Genomic DNA, 19,933 nt, shown 5'->3' with positions numbered 1-19,933 from the left:
TATGAAAAGTACCCGGTACTCTGTACCCGAGTACAATTTATCAGTACCCGGCCCAGCTCTGTCGATGGGTCACAGTATTTTTTACAATGGAAATAATCAGGTATCGTGCAGTGGTTGAATTTTGATTTTTGGAAGGTTTAACATCAAAGGAAATTTATGAACGAATATTGAAAGTGTATAAGAACTATTCATCTTCAATTATTACCGCAGAAAATGACTTGCTCAATTTAAACGTGGTCGTTCAAGCCCTGAAGACGATCCGAGTCAAGAACGCCTTAAAAACAGTAACAACACCAGACATCGTAGAAAATACACGGGATATGGTCGCTAGTGAGGACGCTAAATAGACCAGGAGCTCCAACCGCACTTCTGCAAGAACTAAAAAGATATAAGATCATGATTACTGCTCTTCAGGAGACAAGATGGCTGGGGAAAGGTGTCAGGGACACTAAAACGCACACAATTCTATATAGTGGGAAGGAACAAGGAAGCAAATAATGTGGAGTCGCATTTGTGGTGGATAATGATTTTAAGTCAAAAATCATCGACTTCCAGGCAGTCAGTGAAAGGATATGTAAGTTGAGAATTCGCACCCACTTCTTCAACCTAACAATGATAAACATTCACTGTCCAACAGAAGATCAAGAGCAACATACAAAGGAAAGCTTTTACCAACAGCTGGAGATAGTATATGATAATGCGCCAAAAAATGACATCAAGATTATAATGGGTGATATGAATGCTAAAATAGGCAAGGAACCGCAGTTCTATGGCACAATAGGAAAACACTCTCTGCACAATGAAACAAGCGAGAATGGGGAGTTTTTGATAAATTTTGCCACCAGTAAAAACATGGTTGTAAGTTCCACATGCTTCCCACATAAAGGCATACACAAAATGACATGGATTTCACCAGATGGAACCACAACCAATCAAATTGACCATGTGATGATAGACAAAAGGGCAGCCAGTAGTATCTCCGATGTGAGAACACGACGAGGAGCATGCTGTGGATCAGACCATCTTTTAGTACAAACCAAATTTAGATGCAGAGTTAACAGCAAAAGAAACGAAAGACAACAAAGAACAAACAAGCTGGACCTGGAAAAACTGAAGATTCAGGAATGTAAAGAGAAGTTCGAACAAGAAGTCGCAAATGAGTTAAGGACACTAGAACTGCACTCCTAGAGGGCAAATGGACTAATATCAAAACAGCAGTACTGACAGCAGCAGCGTCCACCTTGGGAAACAAGAAAAAGGAGAGAAGAGCAGCATGGTTTGATGACGAGTGCAGACAAGCAATCGAGGAAAGAAATGAAGCACACAAAATGTACATAACAAGAAGAACACGGCAAAGACGAGCATTATTTGAAGTCGCAAGACGGAAAGCAGACAAGACATGTAGAAATAAAAAGAGAGCCTATGAAAATGGACAAATAGAAAAAATGGAAGAACATTTCAAAATCAACGAAATTAGAGGGGCTTACGAATACCTGAAAAAGATAAAAAGTGGGTATAAACCTCAAACAAGTCTATGTAAAGATGAAAGTGGGCAAATAATCAGTGACCAACAGAAAGTCACAGAAACCTGGAAGCATTATTTTCAGACACTACTTGGAACTCAAGTAGACATGGAAGATGAAATGGGTATGATCTACGTAGAAGAGAATGGAGTAGAAGCTCCAACCATAGAGGAAGTTTTCGAAGCCATTAAGGCCCAGAAAAACAAATACCAGCTAGAACAAATACCAGAGTTGATGAAATACCAGCAGAACTATATAAGGTAGGTGGCGACCACCTAGCAAGTCACATCCACGCGCTCATCAGAGACGTATAATAATAATAATAATAATAATAATAATAGCTTTATTGCCCAACAATTTCCCATTTATAGGACAAATACAGGAAAAAAATAACATAATTCATTAGTATAACATCTACAAAGTAATAGTAGAGACCTAATCTAAGTAAAGAGAAGCCATTTTTAACAAATCATTAAGTGAGCACGAAAAAATATCAGAATGATTGCAAATACTATTATAATTCTTACACATGACAAAAAGAGGCGATTTAACTAATATATTTGTTCTTGCTCTTGGACACTTAAATAAAACGTTTGATCTAGATCTAACTCGAGGAACGTTGAAATTAATTTGTGCTAATAAATCACTACAGTCAATACTGTTATGTAATAATTTATACAAAAATGTTAATGAACTAATTTCTCTCCTTAATTATAAACTAACCATGTCAACTCTACAACATAATGTATTATTATCACATCCACGGTTAGGATAGATTCCATCAATTTTAAATATCAGATATTTTATAAGTTTTCTCTGTACTTTTTCAATATCTTTTGTATAACAATTATATATAGGATACCAAACTAAACTGCAATATTCTAATTTTGGACGTACTAGAGAATAGTATAATAATTTTATTGGTGTTATGTTGGTGAAGTTTCTGCAATTCCTAATAATGAAACCGTACATTCTCATAGCTTCAGAAACTTTTTGTTCAATATGCAAATTGAAAGTTAACTTGCAGTCAAAAATGACACCTAAGTCTTTGAGGCTATTACATTTTTCCAAAACAGAGTTCTGAATTATATAGTTAAAGTTAATTGTCGTCAATTTCCTGCAAAAACTCACTACTTTACATTTTGCAGAATTTAATAGTAGTTTGTTATTAGTACACCATGTATCAATAGCAGTTAAGTTACGCTGAAGTTCTAAACAATCGCCAATAGTGTCGATCTTACAGAAAATTTTCAAGTCGTCCGCAAAACACAATTTTTTACAGTTAATTTCTTGAAACAAATCATTAATATAAAGTAAAAATAATAACGGTCCTAGATTGGAGCCTTGCGGAACACCAGACTTAGACAGAATTAAATCTGACTTAAAACCATTATAGAATACATACTGTCTCCTTCCTATTAAATAACTACCAAAGAATTTAATTAAATTAACAGAAAATCCTAAATTTGATAACTTGGATAATAAATACGGATGAACCACCTTATCAAATGCCTTCGAGAAATCTGTATATACGACATCAATTTGTCCTTGTTCATCTAATACTTCAGAAATAAATTGTGTCATCACTACCAGGTTTGTGACAGTAGATCGTTTATCTATGAATCCGTGTTGAAAAGGTGCAATATAGCCGCGAACACACGGATATATACGATTATACAGAACAATCTCGAAAATCTTTGAGAAGTTACACAACAGAGAGACAGGTCTGTAATTAGATATATCAGATTTAACTCCATTTTTAAATATAGGACATACTTTTGACTCTTTCCATATTTCAGGATATTTTCCAGTTTCCAAAGACAAGTTAAACAGTTTTTGAAGCGGTTTGACAAATATTCGTGTACAATCTTTAACTAGAAATGCTGGAATCTTATCTGGACCAGTCGTCATTTTATTTTTTAATCTTTTAAAAGCTTCCAGAATTTCATTTTCTTCAAATTTCAAAAAATTAATGGTTGGTAAATTAAAACCCTGAACGCTGATGTCCTCTGGTTCATTATTGTCAGTAGATACATATACTTTTTCAAAAAATGTTTTAAAAGCGTTGACAATATCCTGGGGATTATCAAAAGTATTTCCCTCATAGCACATTTCACCTGGAATTCGCGATGACTTATTTTTAGTATGTACATAAGACCAAAATGATTTTGTTTCAATGGTAATACTGTCTTGAATGTTTTCAATGTAATTGTTATATGCAGTTTTAATTTGCTGTTTAATAACTTTGCGCAATCTTTTAAATTCTATGTGATATATTTCGTTTCCTGTTTTTCTATACTTTTGACGGTTTTTGGCTTTGAGTTTAATATTTTTAATAATATCTGAGTGATACCAATTTGGATACTTATGTTTATAATTTTTGTATACCGGAACATATCTATCAACTATTGTATACAATATATTATAAAATTGCTTTAATGCTATATTTACATCATCGTAATTATCTAAAAAGTCCCAATTAGTTTGTAATAGTTCAGAATACAGAGAAGTGAAATTTGCTTTCCGAAAATTATACATTTTCGAACTAGAATTTGGTAAAAACCTAATTTCCTTTTTTCCCAAATTATTAATCTTTATCATAAGTGCAGGATGATGACCATCTTCTTTAACCAGTGAAGAATTATCATGAATAATATCACATTTCTCTGATGACATTACTAAATCCAACAAACGACCTAAGTTATTAGGCACATCATTGTATTGAACTAAATTAAATAAACTTAAAAAATCTAATACAGTTGATGTTTTTTTATCTAATCTGCTTTGATCTACAAACTTGGGTACATTGAAGTCACCTAATATAACAATGGTTTCATTAAATATATCCAGTTGTTCTAAACATTCAAAAAAGTATTCGAAGTCTTCAGAACTTAACTTATCAATAATATAAAGAACTAAAACATAAAATTTTCTATAACCAACACAACATTTTACAGCTAACATATCGATTAGGGGAAACTGTAGATCGTATGTGGATACATCGATAACAGACGATTTAATCTCCGTCTTCAGCGCTAATAAGACGCCTCCCCCAGTGGTTTTATCTACAACATCAAATTTTCGATCCTTTCTATACACATCGTATTGATCAGGAAACAACTCTAGACTGGACACATCCTTGTTCAACCAGGTCTCACTTAAAGCAATAATGTCATATTCACCCTCACTTACACTAGTATAAAACTCTGAAACTTTAGAGTTAAGACCACGTACATTCTGGTAATAACATATAAGTTCACATCCTACAACACTGTCGGGCTCTATTGGTTTAAAGGCACTACCTTGGGTATACCATTCATATACTTGATTTTGAAAGATCCATTTCCACTCGCATTCATGTTGTTTAGTTCAACCTTTACATTGTTGTAATAATTAATTTGATTTCTAGTTCGATCAAATGACATTGACACATTTTTGTAGTTCCCATTTCTTAGAAATTTAGCTTGCCGTATTAAAGCAAATACATCATTTTCATCATCTAATATGACCTTAATTGGTCGAATTCGCCCTTGATTAACTTGCCCAAGTCTGAAGAGCTTAATGTTGGCAGTATTCACATTAGGACTTACGCTTGAGATTATTTTTTGAACTTCAGACTTATCGCTAATCTTACGATGATCCTCAGATAGTTGTTGATCCTGTTCCGGCACACCAAAGAAAATAACATTTCGTTTTCTTTTATTTCGTTCGTTGACTTCTTGTATTATTTCTTCCATTTCTAGTGGGTTCGAAGAAGATTTCAAAATCTGGTTATCATTTTTTAGGGCTTGTATTTCAGCCTGAAGTGAGAGAATTAATGATTTTAAGTCTTTAATCTGATTACCAATTTGTCTACAATTTATGCAAGACCAGTCACATCCCTTCTCTTCATCATTAATCAGTTCAAGCTCATTTGCACTAATGTTAACACAAGTATGTCTAAATACTTTAGTACACACCGAGCATTTTAACATTAAATTTGGTTTGTATGATTTGCTGCAGCAAGAACATATTAAATTTGACGGCATATTTCCGAAAATACAGCTAACGATACGCTTATGTTCCTCCAAATACTTTAAAAAAACAACAAGAAACAAAAAACAGACTGGAATGTGTTACCTTACTTTATGAATTCTTGTAATTAGCAAGCAATTAAAAATTGTAATATACCTGTTCCAAAACACTAATTGCAAATCACTTTTTAGACTAGTAAAAAGAAATCACAACAAATATCAAATATTAATACGTTGATTCGGTTATTAAAGAGATTCGATGTTGCTTCGATCGTGTCTCAACTACTACTACGTATGGCAAGAAGAGAAAATACCCGACGACTGGAAGAAAAGTATAGTATGCCCGATCTATAAGAAAGGAGACAAACTCCAGTGCAAAAACTACCGTGGAATCTCTCTACTATGTACAGCATATAAAGTCCTCACGTATATTATAAACCAGCGGCTCCAACCACTAGCAGAAAATATTATTGGAGAGTATCAGACGGGCTTCCGACGGGGAAGATCGACACTGGATCAAATATTCACAGTAAAACAGATCTTGAGCAAAGCATGGGAACACGATATTGATGTTCACAACGTGTTTGTAGACTTCAAACAGGCATACGACTCAGTCAAAAGGAACAAACTATACTATATATTGGCTGAATTGGCAATACCACACAAGTTAATAAGACTCATTAAAGCCACAATGGATGAAACTCAGGCATGTGTACGAATACAAAACCACCGGACAGACTTTTTTAACATTTCGCAGGGACTAAAACAGGGAGATGGGCTGGCCCCAACATTGTTTAACCTGGCACTGGAGTATGCGGTTAGGCAAATGCAAACTGGACGAGGAAATCTACTGACCAACCGAACGGTTCAACTGGCCGCTTATGCTGATGATATTAATATTATGAGTAGAACATCAACAGGAGCACAGGAAACATATGCAGAGTTAAAAACACAAACAAAAATGCTAGGTCTGGAAATTAACACAGAAAAAACAAAAATAATGACTCAGACGAGAAGAAATATAGTCCCAGAAAACATTATACATGAAGATGACATTGAAATGGTTGAAAAGTTTACATACCTGGAAGTAGAAATATATGCCGACGGATCAGAAGATGGAGAAATAAGGAAGAGAATAACGCAGGCAAACAGAGCTTATTTTGCCCTCTCCCATATATTTCGGTCAAAAAGTGTCCACCAAAATACAAAGATGAGAATCTATAAAACCTTAATTAGACCAATAACATGCTATGGCAGTGAAGTCTGGGTGCTGAAAGAAACATCCAAAAACAAACTCGACATATTCGAAAGGAAAGTACTTAGGAGAATACTAGGACCTGTGAGGGAAAACGGAATCTTCAGAAGTCGATACAACAACGAGCTTTATCAACTTTATAAGGAAACGCCCCTATCAGACTTCATTAGATTACAAAGATTGCAATGGGCCGGACATGTGATAAGAATGGGAGAGGATAGGCTACCAAAACGAGCACTGAATGCTAGAATGCAAGGAAAGAGACCGGTTGGGAAGCAACGAAAGCGCTGGAAGACACAGTAAACAGCGACGCACAAGCCCTTTTAGGAGTCCGTGTATGGAGAAGAGCAGCCACAGACAGGCAAGAGTGGAGGCAAAAAATAAAGGAGGCCAAGGCTCAATTTGGGCTGTAGTGCCGTAGAAGAAGAAGATGGTCGTCGAGTAACTAAAAGTGATTTAGTAGAATTATTCCGAGTATGAAAAGTACCCGGTACTCTGTACCCGAGTACAATTTATCAGTACCCGGCCCAGCTCTGTCGATGGGTCACAGTATTTTTTACAATGGAAATAATCAGGTATCGTGCAGTGGTTGAATTTTTATTTTTGGAAGGTTTAACATCAAAGGAAATTTATGAACGAATGTTGAAAGTGTATAAGAACTATTCATCTTCAATTATTACCGTAGAAAGTGACTTGCTCAATTTAAACGTGGTCGTTAAAGCCCTGAAGACGATCCGAGTCAAGAACGCCCAAAAACAGTAACAACACCAGACATCGTAGAAAATACACAGGATATGGTCGTCGAGTAACTGAAAGTGATTTAGTAGAATTATTCCGAGTATGAAAAGTACCCGGTACGCTGTACCCGAGTACAATTTATCAGTACCCGGCCCAGTTCTGTCGATGGGTCACAGTATTTTTTACAATGGAAATAATGAGGTATCGTGCAGTGGTTGAATTTTTATTTTTGGAAGGTTTAATATCAAAGGAAATTTATGAACGAATGTTGAAAGTGTATAAGAACTATTCGTCTTCAATTATTACCGTAGAAAGTGACTTGCTCAATTTGAACGTGGTCGTTCAAGCCCTCGAGACGATCCGAGTCAAGAACGCCCAAAAACAGTAACAACACCAGACATCGTAGAAAATACACAGGATATGGTCGTCGAGTAACTGAAAGTGATTTAGCAGAATTATTCCGAGTACGAAAAGTACCCGGTACTCTGTACCCAAGTACAATTTATCAGTACCCGGCCCAGCTCTGTCGATGGGTCACAGTATTTTTTTACAATGGAAATAATCAGGTATCGTGCAGTGGTTGAATTTTTATTTTTGGAAGGTTTAACATCAAAGGAAGTATATGAACGAATGTTGAAAGTGTATAAGAACTATTCATCTTCAATTATTACCGTAGAAAGTGACTTGCTCAATTTAAACGTGGTCGTTAAAGCCCTGAAGACGATCCGAGTCAAAAACGCCCAAAAACAGTAACAACACCAGACATCGTAGAAAATACACAGGATATGGTCGTTGGTCGTCGAGTAACTGAAAGTGATTTAGTAGAATTATTCCGAGTATGAAAAGTACCCGGTACTCTGTACCCGGGTACAATTTATCAGTACCCGGCCCAGCTCTGTCGATGGGTCACAGTATTTTTTACAATGGAAATAATCAGGTATCGTGTAGTGGTTGAATTTTTATTTTTGGAAGGTTTAACATCAAAGGAAATTTATGAACGAATGTTGAAAGTGTATAAGAACTATTCATCTTCAATTATTACCGTAGAAAGTGACTTGCTCAATTTAAACGTGGTCGTTCAAGCCCTCCAGACGATCCGAGTCAAGAACGCCCAAAAACAGTAACAACACCAGACATCGTAAAAAATACACAGGATATGGTCGTCGAGTAACTGAAAGTGATTTAGTAGAATTATTCAAAGGCATTATATTGGGCAGTATAAGCAATATTTTGGCCGAAGTATTGGGTTTCAAAAAGCTGTGGTCACAATGGGGGCCGCATTTAGTGACAACGGAACACAAACACATTCGAATGCGACTTTCTCAGCAATCTTTAGGGCGTTTTGGAAAGGATAAAGTAGATTTTGTGTGTCAACTCATCACAATGGATGAGACTTGGTCTATCACCATGATCCTGAATCAAAACAAGAGGTTAAAGAGTGGTAGAATCTGGTTTTTCGGCTCCAAAACGAGTTTGTGTCCAGAAATCGGCTAAAAACATTTTAGCATCAGTTTTTGGGATGTTAGAGGATTTTTTTTAGTTGACTACTTGCAAACTGACAAAACAATAAATTCTGTTCTGGGTATTATTGAAACCTTTTAGACTGGCCAAAAGAAAAAATCTTAAAACCCGGTTTGCAAAAGAAAACAATTCCTTTTTCATCAGAACAATGCACCGTATCATATGAGCATTTTACCAATGGCTAAAATCCATGAAGTAAAGTTCGAATTTTTTTTTTTTTTTTTATTAAGAAAAAGTCGCATCCACCTAATGGTTATTAGCGACGGAACAATACATAGGTTAAACAAAAATGTGGTACAATATAAGTATAGTACAATGGTAAGGTTACATGCATTATCTACAAAAACTTGTTATATTTTATTGAATACACCAACTGTTTTTAAAAAGTCAATTAAATTTTTGGTTCTTTATTATTGGCACCCAGAACAGACATATTTGATACGATATTAAAATCAATACGTTCTTGTGTATATTTTTGGCATTCAATGTTTGACAGTTACTTGTGTGTTACACGATTCACAAATAGGTGGTTCAGATCTTGAGACCAAATATGAGTAAGTAAGCCTGGTATGGCCTAGTCGTAGGCGGTTGAAAACTGCTTGCTCATAACAACTTTTATAAACTGTTTTGACTCTTTTTACTGTGTCTTTAATTGGTCTAAGTTTTAAATTTGAGTTTTGCCATTCATCGAGCCAGTCATTTAACACATATTGTTTTAACAACACTTTCAAGTCATTAGGGGCATATTGTAATACCGTTTCTGAATCCGCACCAGTCACTGCACTACGCTCACTTGAGTCTGCATCTTCATTTCCAAGGAGTCCAAATGAAGTTGACTATTCTACCATTTTGTTGAGATAAGTGAAACTCCAACGACTGCGGGAAAGTCGAAATAAGTGGTACTAAAATTGCAACTCCCTCACTTGCGCGAGCTGTGTTAGTTCGGTCTTTACGAAAGCATGTAAAATGTATTTGCGAATATGGGTTAGAAGATACATGATTAGTTTCCTGTAGACATATAATTTCGGGACAGTGTTCTGATTGAATGATATTGAGCATTGGTAAGCGATGGAAAAGCCCATCAACATTCCACTGTAAAATTGAGTTGAATGTTATGTTTCAGTTGAAGAGAGTTCACTCTCAGTAGTAGCTTCTTCACCGAGAAAACGTAGCAGTATAAGTAGGGTTTTTAGCCTTGTAAAACGATATTTGGTGGCTCTGTCTGGAATATATTGATAAGAGACGGTAAGCAAATTTACGAGACCAAGGAAATCAGATGTGAATTCTTTAACAATTTCGATAGGAGATTGGCTGCCTTGAATATTTTCAATAAGCATCATTAATTGATCATAGCTTAAAATGGACGGTGTTGATTGTTTACTTAGATATGATTCAAGTGATTCGGGGATAGGTAATGAGCGTTTAGGTTTTTTATTCCTTTGAGTTTTTGTTTTATGAGGCTGAGCAGGAAGAAGAAATGTTTGATTATCAACATTTTCAACAGGTGGAGATAATGTTTCCTCTATGGTTCGTTTGGTGGAGGGACAGGGTGATTCTTTCGTGATCGCTAGTGAAGTCTGTGAAATTATCTCTATATTTTCGGCTGTAGCAGAAAATTCCAGTGGAGTATTTTCGTTAGTTTTTAAATCTTGGCTTGCTTCAGAAACGGGCTGTATAATTTCCACTGATGTAGAGTTAGAGGTGTTTGGTATGGATACTTGTGGAAATATTTCGTTATTTTTATTTTGATCATTATTAGAAGTTTGGTCTACTTGATTACCAGCATTGGTAGGAGAGTCAGAAGATTGAACAGTAGGGGGAGTTAAGGGTCCTGAAGGCTGAGAAGAAGAATTTTTATTGCTTGGACAGTTACTAGCAATGTGATTTATTTGTTTACAGATATAGCATGTCATACTATCCTGCGAAATGAATATTCTATAATTAGTATTATCATAATTCAGAAGAATTGAATCTGGGATCGTCGTGTTATGCGGACTAATAAACACTTGCCTTCTAAAACTTTTTATATGGCTATATTCTGGAAGAGAGGCACTGTTCTTTAGGAAAGTGATTGGAGAAACTAAGTTTAGGCCGAGATGTTTTAATTCTTGGATGATTACTTCGTGTGGGATACTTGGACAAACATTTGATAGTACTATTCTTTCTGTAGGCGTTATGAGCCTTCTGGCCCTGACTGTTTCTCCATTTACCTGTATAGAACCATAGTGTGTCATAAAATCCTCAACAGCTTGCTTGCTACTTAAATACATGCATATTCGATTATTAGATAGGCGAGACGAGAATAAGATATTTTTGGGATTTATTAAATTACCTAAAGAAATAAGATAATCTTGCAGTGGTGTATTATTAATAGCGCTAAAAAGTATTGCGTTTTCTTTTCCTTGGAAGAAATTTTGCTGTGAAGCTGCGGTAGAATAAGATTTATTCGCTGGGACATCCTGTATAGTAACATCTGATGACATATTGATAATTTATTTACGGTACTACCGAAACTAATTACTTTCGTTTCCCGCAAAAAACAAAACTGGTAAATTGTTTATAATCCATAAACCTGTGTCTATTTACAATAACTGGTGTAGTATACAGGAATATAAACTAACAAAACTGGTTTAAATACGCAAATATACGATTAAATAATGTATGTAGTATAAAACTTACAGTTTAAAGTTAGTTTGATCACTTTAACTATAATTAAAAACTGGTTGTTTCACTGGTAATAGACAAAATATCAAGAGCCGAGACACTACGTGTTTACAGCTCATTAACTTTTTCGGTACTCTAAAGTTCGAATTGTTGAAGCATCCACAGTATTATTTAGATTTGGTTTCTAGCGACATTCATTTGTTTAAAATACTTAAAAAAAATATGCGTGGAAAGCGTTTTTCATCAAATGATGAGTACATTTATAACAGCTGTGCAAGCATATTTTGCAGCCCTTCCTAATTCTTCCTGAGGGATGGAATTTATAAATTGAAATCTCATTAAAACTACTGTACGAGTATTGATGTTCAGGAAGATTATACTGAATAATAAAGTGTATTTCAAGTCATAAAATTGTGTTTTTCTTATCGAACCGCAAAACTTATTGAACAGCCTAGTATTACTCAAAATCTTTTAAAGAGAATATAATGCTACAATTAGTTACATCAGCTGTTAGATTTTTTACGCTAAATAGAGTCAAGACGTGAATTGCGAATATTTTAAGCTTAATATATAAAAAAGATGTTGATGAAACCAAAGAGATTTTGCATAATTAATGCTAATGCAGTACACAACCCTGTTTGACTCCACTGTCTACGGCTATTTCTTCTGTTACTTCATCTGAATGTTCCAGGTTGGCTTTGTGTCCTTTGTAGAAGAGTTTAATACAGTATATGACATATGATATTTAGTGATATCCCATATAATCTTGAAATTTTTCATTTATATACCCTATTTACATTGTCAGAGGCCTTTCCGAAGTCGGTAAAACTCACATCTATATTTTAATAATATTTTTCTATTCTCATACTATAATATGTATATCAATTAGGATTTCACTACCTGTAGATTTTCATTACGATATCACAGCATAGAAAACGCAACAGCAGTGACACACTAGAAGGCGGGAAAAGTTCGCGCACTATTATTGCGCAGATCGTCGGCCATTATTCGCGTAGTACCAGGACCTCGATTTTTGACCCTTCGCTTCGTTATCGAACGTATTCGCTTCGTATCTGTTTAGTCTACAGATAGCGAATGATCGATAACGAAGCGAAGGGTCAAAAATCGAGGTCCAGACAGTGTAGAAAATCGACAGTGTTGCCGATTTGTACATAATTATCAGATTTACTTAACTTTTATGACATTCTGATAATAAATATTTTTTAACATAATTTTATACGTATGCCTGTGGGAATTATGTCAATAATTGGGACATAACACAAAATATTGACGATGAATGGCGATTGTACCTATTGTTAATCTTTTGCAGAAATTCCAGAAAATATTTAAAAAGAATCTCTTACTGGTAGTAAAGTTAGTGCAATAACTGATACTGCAGCAATGCAGAAATAAAAAAAAATCACGTTTTCTTAGATATCGTTGTCTGTAGACGTTTAAATGCGACCTGTGACCAAATATTAAATTAGTGTCAGCAAAAGTGAAGGAGTAAAAGAATGTTACTCCTTTCAAACAGACACAAAATGTTAAATTATTTTAATCACATAAAGTCTTCATTTTCATAAGATGAGGATGAGGAAACTTTATTTGAAAGCGTTCCAGATGTAGTTTTATTATAGTATAATATAAATATAATATTACATATAATTTTGTTACAAGTATTTTTGAATTAACAAGTTAAGTTGAATAAAATAAAAAATCAATGGGAAAATCCCAATAGTTGGCTGTATACCATAGTTTAAAAAACTCATACAGAAGTAAAAACTTCGAGATGTATTCTGGTATAAATAAACGATTTTATACCAGAATATATCTCGAAGTTTTTACTTCTGTATGAGTTTTTTTTAATAAAATAACTTTTTCCTTAATGTATTTTTATTACCCTTAGAAACTACCAAGATCAAAAATTTTAACATAATTTTTGGCAAAATCTGATCATTTTAGCAGTGGCTTAATATAATTTCATATAGTGACATCAGCAACACTGATGAACGAACACAGACATCACATCACCACTGAGATGTACTACTCGATCAATGATGTCGGCTCTGTATTTTTTAACTTCAAAGGCGGCATCGTAGTGTGTCCTTGCTGGTTTCGTTTATTATACTGTGACGATATCTTCAGATTTTCATTACGATACAGATTTTTAACCAATAGAATCGCGATATAGCATTCGGGATGAAGGTGGTACACGCGCAGTGACCAATTTTTTTTTTTATTTAAAAGTATTTTGCAATCTGTTGAGTGTCAACAATAAACAAAAGTAATTACATTGACTAAGGACAAGAAAGATTTTACCCACTGGCAAAATCAAAGTACAATTTTTATAAAGTTGTGTACAGAATAATTACATTTCATAACTACTAACTAATTGCTTTAAAAGTTTACTCTAAATGATAAATCCAATGGTTTGAACCTCTTTAACCTACGCTGTTCCTGGGAATTGTCTAGGAGGTTAAGTGCAAACTGGTTTTCATGATCCTCCAACTTGGCAATGTATGCAGCGCTACGTTTTGTGATGACTTCTTGTACCATATCAGTTTTAAGGTCTCGATGAATAATTATGTTGTTGATGTACCAAGGTGCATTAGTGATGATTCTGAGGGTTTTTGATTGGAAGCGTTGGATGATTTCGATGTTGGAGTTACTGGCTGTTCCCCATGGTTCCAACCCATATGTCCAGATTGGCATAAGTATTGCCTTATAGAGCAGCAATTTATTATCCAGAGATAGTCTTGATGAACGGCCCATTAACCAATACATGTTTCTGAATTGGAGACCTAGTTGCTTTCTCTTGGTCCAGATATGTTTCCTCCATGTGAGACTTCTGTCCAAATGAATACCAAGATATTTTACCTCGTTGGCTGATGGTAATTGGTGATTGTTTAAAGTTACAGGAGGACAAGTTCCTCTTGGTGTTGTAAATGTAACATGAATAGATTTTCCTTCATTGACTTTAATTTTACATTCCAAAAACCAAACTTGTACTCTGTCTAGATACGCTTGAAGGAGATGCGAGGCATAAATAGGGTCTGTGTGTGAGGCTAGGATTGCAGTATCGTCAGCAAATGTTCCTAGCATCATTTCTTCTGTAGGTGGTCTCTCCTCTAGTGGTTCCTGAAGAGCTGGAGGTATATCTGCGGTAAACAAGAGATACAAGGTAGGTCCCAGCACGCTACCCTGTGGTACGCCAGCTTTGATAGAATAGAGTTTGGAAATTGCATCTTGGTATTTAATAAAGTAACACCTACCTGACAAATATGACTCAAGAAGAATGTAAAAGCTGTGCGGTAATGTCCTTTTTGGCTTGTATAGGAGGCCTTCATGCCATACCTTGTCAAATGCCTGCCTAACGTCAAGAAATGCCGCTGAACAGTACCTTTTGGCCTCAAAATCAGCATTTATATGTTTTACCACTCTGTGAACTTGTTGGATTTTTGAGTGATGGGATCGAAATCCAAACTGGTGGTCTGGAATTAGATTTTTGATCCAGGGTTCGAGTTTTTTTACTAATAGTTTTTCGAAAACTTTAGACGTGATGGGCAAGAGGCTGATTGGCCTGTACGATGTAGTTTCTTCTTGAGGTTTTCCCGGTTTTAGGATGGTTATTATCTGAGACACTTTCCATTGATCAGGAAAGTAACCTAAGTTTAATATGGCATTGAGTATAAACGTTATAAGTTTTATGCATTTGATAGGTAATTCTTTCAACACTTTTCCACTGATCAGATCGTACCCTGGAGATTTTCTATCGTTTAAATTATTAATAGCTAAGATGACTTCGGACGATTTAAATTTCGGAATAGGCAAACTCATTTAATATGGACTTTGAAGAAATGAGAATACGTCTACTTCCACAGGTGAATTCACTTGATTGGGAGTAAATACTTCGGAGAAATACTCTGCAAAACAACTTGCTTTCTCTTGTGCACTACGAGCCCATTCTCTGTCCGATTTTTTAATTGGAGGTGACGGTTTCTGGGGTTGTTTCAGTTTTCTCGTGGCTTTCTATAGCGAATAATCGGTATCTTTAGTGGAATCTAAATTTTCCAAGTAGTACTGAAGTGATTGGTTTTTGAGATCTTCGAAGAGCTTTTTTAATTCCCTTGATGACCTATTGAATCTACGCTTATCAGCAGGATCTCTGGTCTGTTGCCATCTTTTCCTCAATCTTCTCTTTAGCAAAATTTTTTCTTTGACAACTTGTGGGCAGTCATTTATTATGCATTTATTTTGTATGGTTAGTGTTGCTTGCCAGGCAGCTGATTGGATATTTGCAGTTAGTTGTTCCACAGCAAGAAAAAGGTCCTCTTTGGTTTTTAGTGGAATGTCTAGAGACACCTTGTTCTCCAGGATAGATCTGAATTTTGGCCAGTGTGTGCGTCTGTTATGAAGTGAGGGGGATATTTCTTTAATAAGTACCTGGGTTCCAACTGTGAATAGTATAGGCGAGTGATCAGAAGATAATTCGTAGCATGATGTAGCTTTTATATTAGACCTAGGGATGTTCTTAACTACAGCAAAATCGACCAAATCGGAGATTTTATTTCTGTCCGAGGGCCAGTATGTTGGTTCGCCGGTTGATGAATAATCCATATTATTTGACTCTATGATATTTAAGAGAACTCTACCTCTCGGAGTGATTAGTCTTGATCCCCACCTGATATGTTTGGCATTATAGTCCCCTGCTGCTATGAAGCGGCTCCCAAGTGAATTGTAATAATCTTTAAATTGTTCGTTTGTGATGGAGTGTCGTGGGGGGCAATACAGCGCAGATACTGTAAGTGGTCCATCCCAGTCTTCAACCACAATATTGGTCGCTTGAATATGATTTGTTTGGTACTCGCCAGCATTATGATGTTTTATTGTTTTTCTAACTATAATGGCAGAGCCTCCATGTGCTGATCCATCTGGATAATTAGTAGTATATATAGTATAGTTTGGAATTTTAAGGTAACTTTTTTGTGTAAAGTGAGTTTCGGATACTAGCAGTATATCTATTTTATGAAGGTGTAGAAAGTATTTGATTTCATGTGTATGTTGTGATAAGCCATTGGCGTTCCATGAAGCTAGTTTTAGAAACGCCTCCATCTTAGGGTTTTTTAGCAATGAGAGCGGTTAAGAGGTTTAACATTGTGCTCATTTGTTCTACCAATTGTTTGATCATATTTGTAAGTTCGAGCATGTCAGTGGATTGTTGAAGACTGGGAGCTGTATTTGATGGTATTTGATTACCAGCGGTTGCTACCTGAGCATAGGTTACATTCGGGACTACTAAGTGTTGGTTTGATTGGACAGGCTGACTTGTTGGTTTGCTTCTCAGTTGTGGAAATGCTCTTTTTTGTAGCTCTTTGTGGACTAAGCACCCACGATAGTTTGCTGGGTGATTTCCTTCACACAGCACGCATTTCACCTGGTTGTTTCTTTATTTGTAAGGTAGCAAACATGGCCGTAGCGTTGGCATTTTATGCACTGAGGTACTACACGCTTTTTATGCGGAGGTTCAAAAATTACTTTATAGTTCAACAATGAATCGATCTCATATATATCTTTGTTATCCCCGGCTTGTTTTAGTTCAACGTAGAACAGTGGTAATGGCTTTTTAGTACCTGATTGACGAATGTTATTGATATTTATGACTTCGTGCCCTACGCTTTGGATTTCCGCCTTAATTTCGTTGATATCTGTAGATGGATGTACATTTCTTAGTACAACTCTGAATGAGCGATCTTCTTTGAATTGGTAGGTATGAAATTCAGTATTTTTGTCTTCTAGTGCTTTTGTTATGACAGAGTAGACTTCATTATTTTGAGGCATTATTTTTACTTGGTCATTAGCGAGAGTTTTTAATACATAAGCATCTTTTGGAATCGTTTGTAGTAGTTTGGTAAGCGGAGTAATATTTGTAACACTGTAGACAAATATTGGTGGCGTTTTAGTAGTTGTATTTGTATTTTGGCTCTGGTTTTCTTCTGTAGTTGTATCCTGATTTGCATCGTTTTGTTCTTCTGTAGCTGTATCCTGATTGGTATCGTTTTGTTCTTTTTGTAATACTGAGAATTTGTTGGAGGTCGATATTGGTGAGTTTAACCAGTAATCATCTATTTTGGGTTGTTTTGTTGCTCTAATATATTTTTCCGGGCTATCAATTCGATTTCTTTTTTGTTATGTACGTGTTTCCAATCATCTGGTGCAGATTCAGCTTGGGATTGCGATTGAACAGGTACTACAGGATAATATTGTGCTGCACTAGTAGAAGGCTGCATCGGTTGTGGAACTAAATGCGGTTGCACGTTTTGAATACTCTGAGCGTGTTATTATATAAGGACTGTTGAATTGGTACATATTGAATTTGTGCGTACGGCCCTGCACATTTTTTTAGTGAATTTAGTGATGGACTTATAGTAATGTCCTGTTGTGGATACTGTACATACTGAGTATTATAATTTTGACTCATGGTTTAAAGTCGTTAAGATCTGAAGCATATTCTCATGCGTTATTAAATAATACTTTTTATTATTTATTTATTTATTTATTTATATATATTTACGAGCAAAGCTCATTACAATAAAACATTACAGAAGATATGAAGAACTAAATTATCAATAATTTTGAAGCTAAACACTAAACCTCTTATTTACAGTTAACAGTTTTTGGTATAATAAAATATTGTTCTATTGTTCTATATTATTCTTGTTGGTTCTGCAGTGACCAATAGCGAGGCAAATTCATACGCTTTGACAGTTCTCAATATGTAAACAAACTGACAAACTACTTAATTTGTTTGCGTTACAAAATTAATAAATTGGAATATATTGTTTGTTGTGGGTGATCATAGAAAAAATCGTGTATACAACTTGCATTTAACTATCATTATGAAACTCGTACTCTATACGAAACTCGCCTTACCTCATACTCGCTTCATAATGACCATCCTTAAATGCTCGTTGCATAATATACTATGAATTTAGCCATGCCACAAGATTACTACTATAGTTTTAAAATCGTTAATAAAGTGCATAGTAATAAAAAAATATTTTCTATTTGTTATAGGTAATTGGAGACTGGCTTTACACCTACATTTACAAAGATATGTATGAAATAATTTCTCCGGGTAATAGAAATTTAGGAAAAATCGTAACTGTTCTGATCTCTGCTCTAGTACACGAGTGGATTTGTACTGTTAGTACTGGATATTTTCTTCCGCTCCACATACCACTTATGACTTTTAGTACAATATGCATGTACGCGTTTCGAGTAAAGGAATATAGCACAGCCAATAACATTGTATATATTATAATGATTATGTTAGGTTCCAACATTATTATAACTTTTTATGCTTTTGAGCATTTTACTAGGTTGAACTTTCCTTCAAATAAACAATTTGTCTCATTATTTTGGACAAATAATTGTGTTACTTTATAGTTAATTAGTTAGTTAGTTAGTTAGTTGTATTTTTTATGTTTATATGTTTGTAATAAATATTATTTTACTGTTTACTTTAAATGTTTGTGTCCATCTTTACTATAATATTAATCACACGAATCATATTCACGTGATATTTATCATCAGTACTCTTTTTGCCATTTCATTGTGCTACTTGCTTCTATCTTTGATCATATCAATAACGAAATCTCCAATACAAAAATTGAAAGAAAACAATGCATGAAAACAAGATGGCGTACCTCCTGAACTTTTAAAACATGGTGCAAAAAATCTGACCTGTCGTATAAGTAAGCTAGTAGAATTGATTTGAAAGCAGGTAAAACTACCAGAAGATTGGAACTTAGGTATAATTTATTGTACTTTAGACCGGTCTAGGTAGACTCACAAATGGAAGTGAAGTTATAATAATTACCATCAAGCTGAAATTTGGCAGGATTTTTTAAAATACCATCATAAATGAAATCTCAAAAATCCGACCCGAGCTAAAAAATTTACGTGTGGTCAGAGGTCACCAAATATGGTTTTTAGCGATTTTCAGCGAAACGGTAAGTTTTATCATAAAATTAGTTCTAACAAAAAATGTAGATTAGATAATTATCTATAAAAAATATATTAATACTTTTTTTCGTAAGAGCCACCGTTTTTGAGATACAACGATTCAAATAGTCGAATGAGTTATAATCGGTCAACTTAACTTGTATTAGGTACATATAATAATATAAGATATTATAAATATGATAATGTTTCTACTG

At 34.9% G+C, this 19,933-nt stretch overlaps 1 protein-coding gene across 1 annotated transcript in view; it reads left to right on the top strand.

Moving 5' to 3' along the window:
• The window catches only part of LOC126881300 (sterol O-acyltransferase 1-like), a 146,895-nt gene extending 127,661 nt beyond the window's left edge, over nt 1-19,234 (top strand). Inside the window, exon 8 of the mRNA XM_050645502.1 lies at nt 18,789-19,234. Coding sequence (XP_050501459.1) covers nt 18,789-19,160 — 372 coding nt within the window. The 3' untranslated portion in view covers nt 19,161-19,234. The remainder of the gene's footprint in view (nt 1-18,788) is intronic.
• Nucleotides 19,235-19,933: the final 699 nt, after the last annotated feature.

Source organism: Diabrotica virgifera, chromosome 3, assembly GCF_917563875.1.
Source record: "Diabrotica virgifera virgifera chromosome 3, PGI_DIABVI_V3a".
In the NCBI taxonomy this organism is placed as follows: Eukaryota; Metazoa; Arthropoda; class Insecta; order Coleoptera; family Chrysomelidae; genus Diabrotica; species Diabrotica virgifera.
Note: the sequence above shows the minus strand (reverse complement) of the source record. Positions and strands in the feature narration are given on the sequence as shown.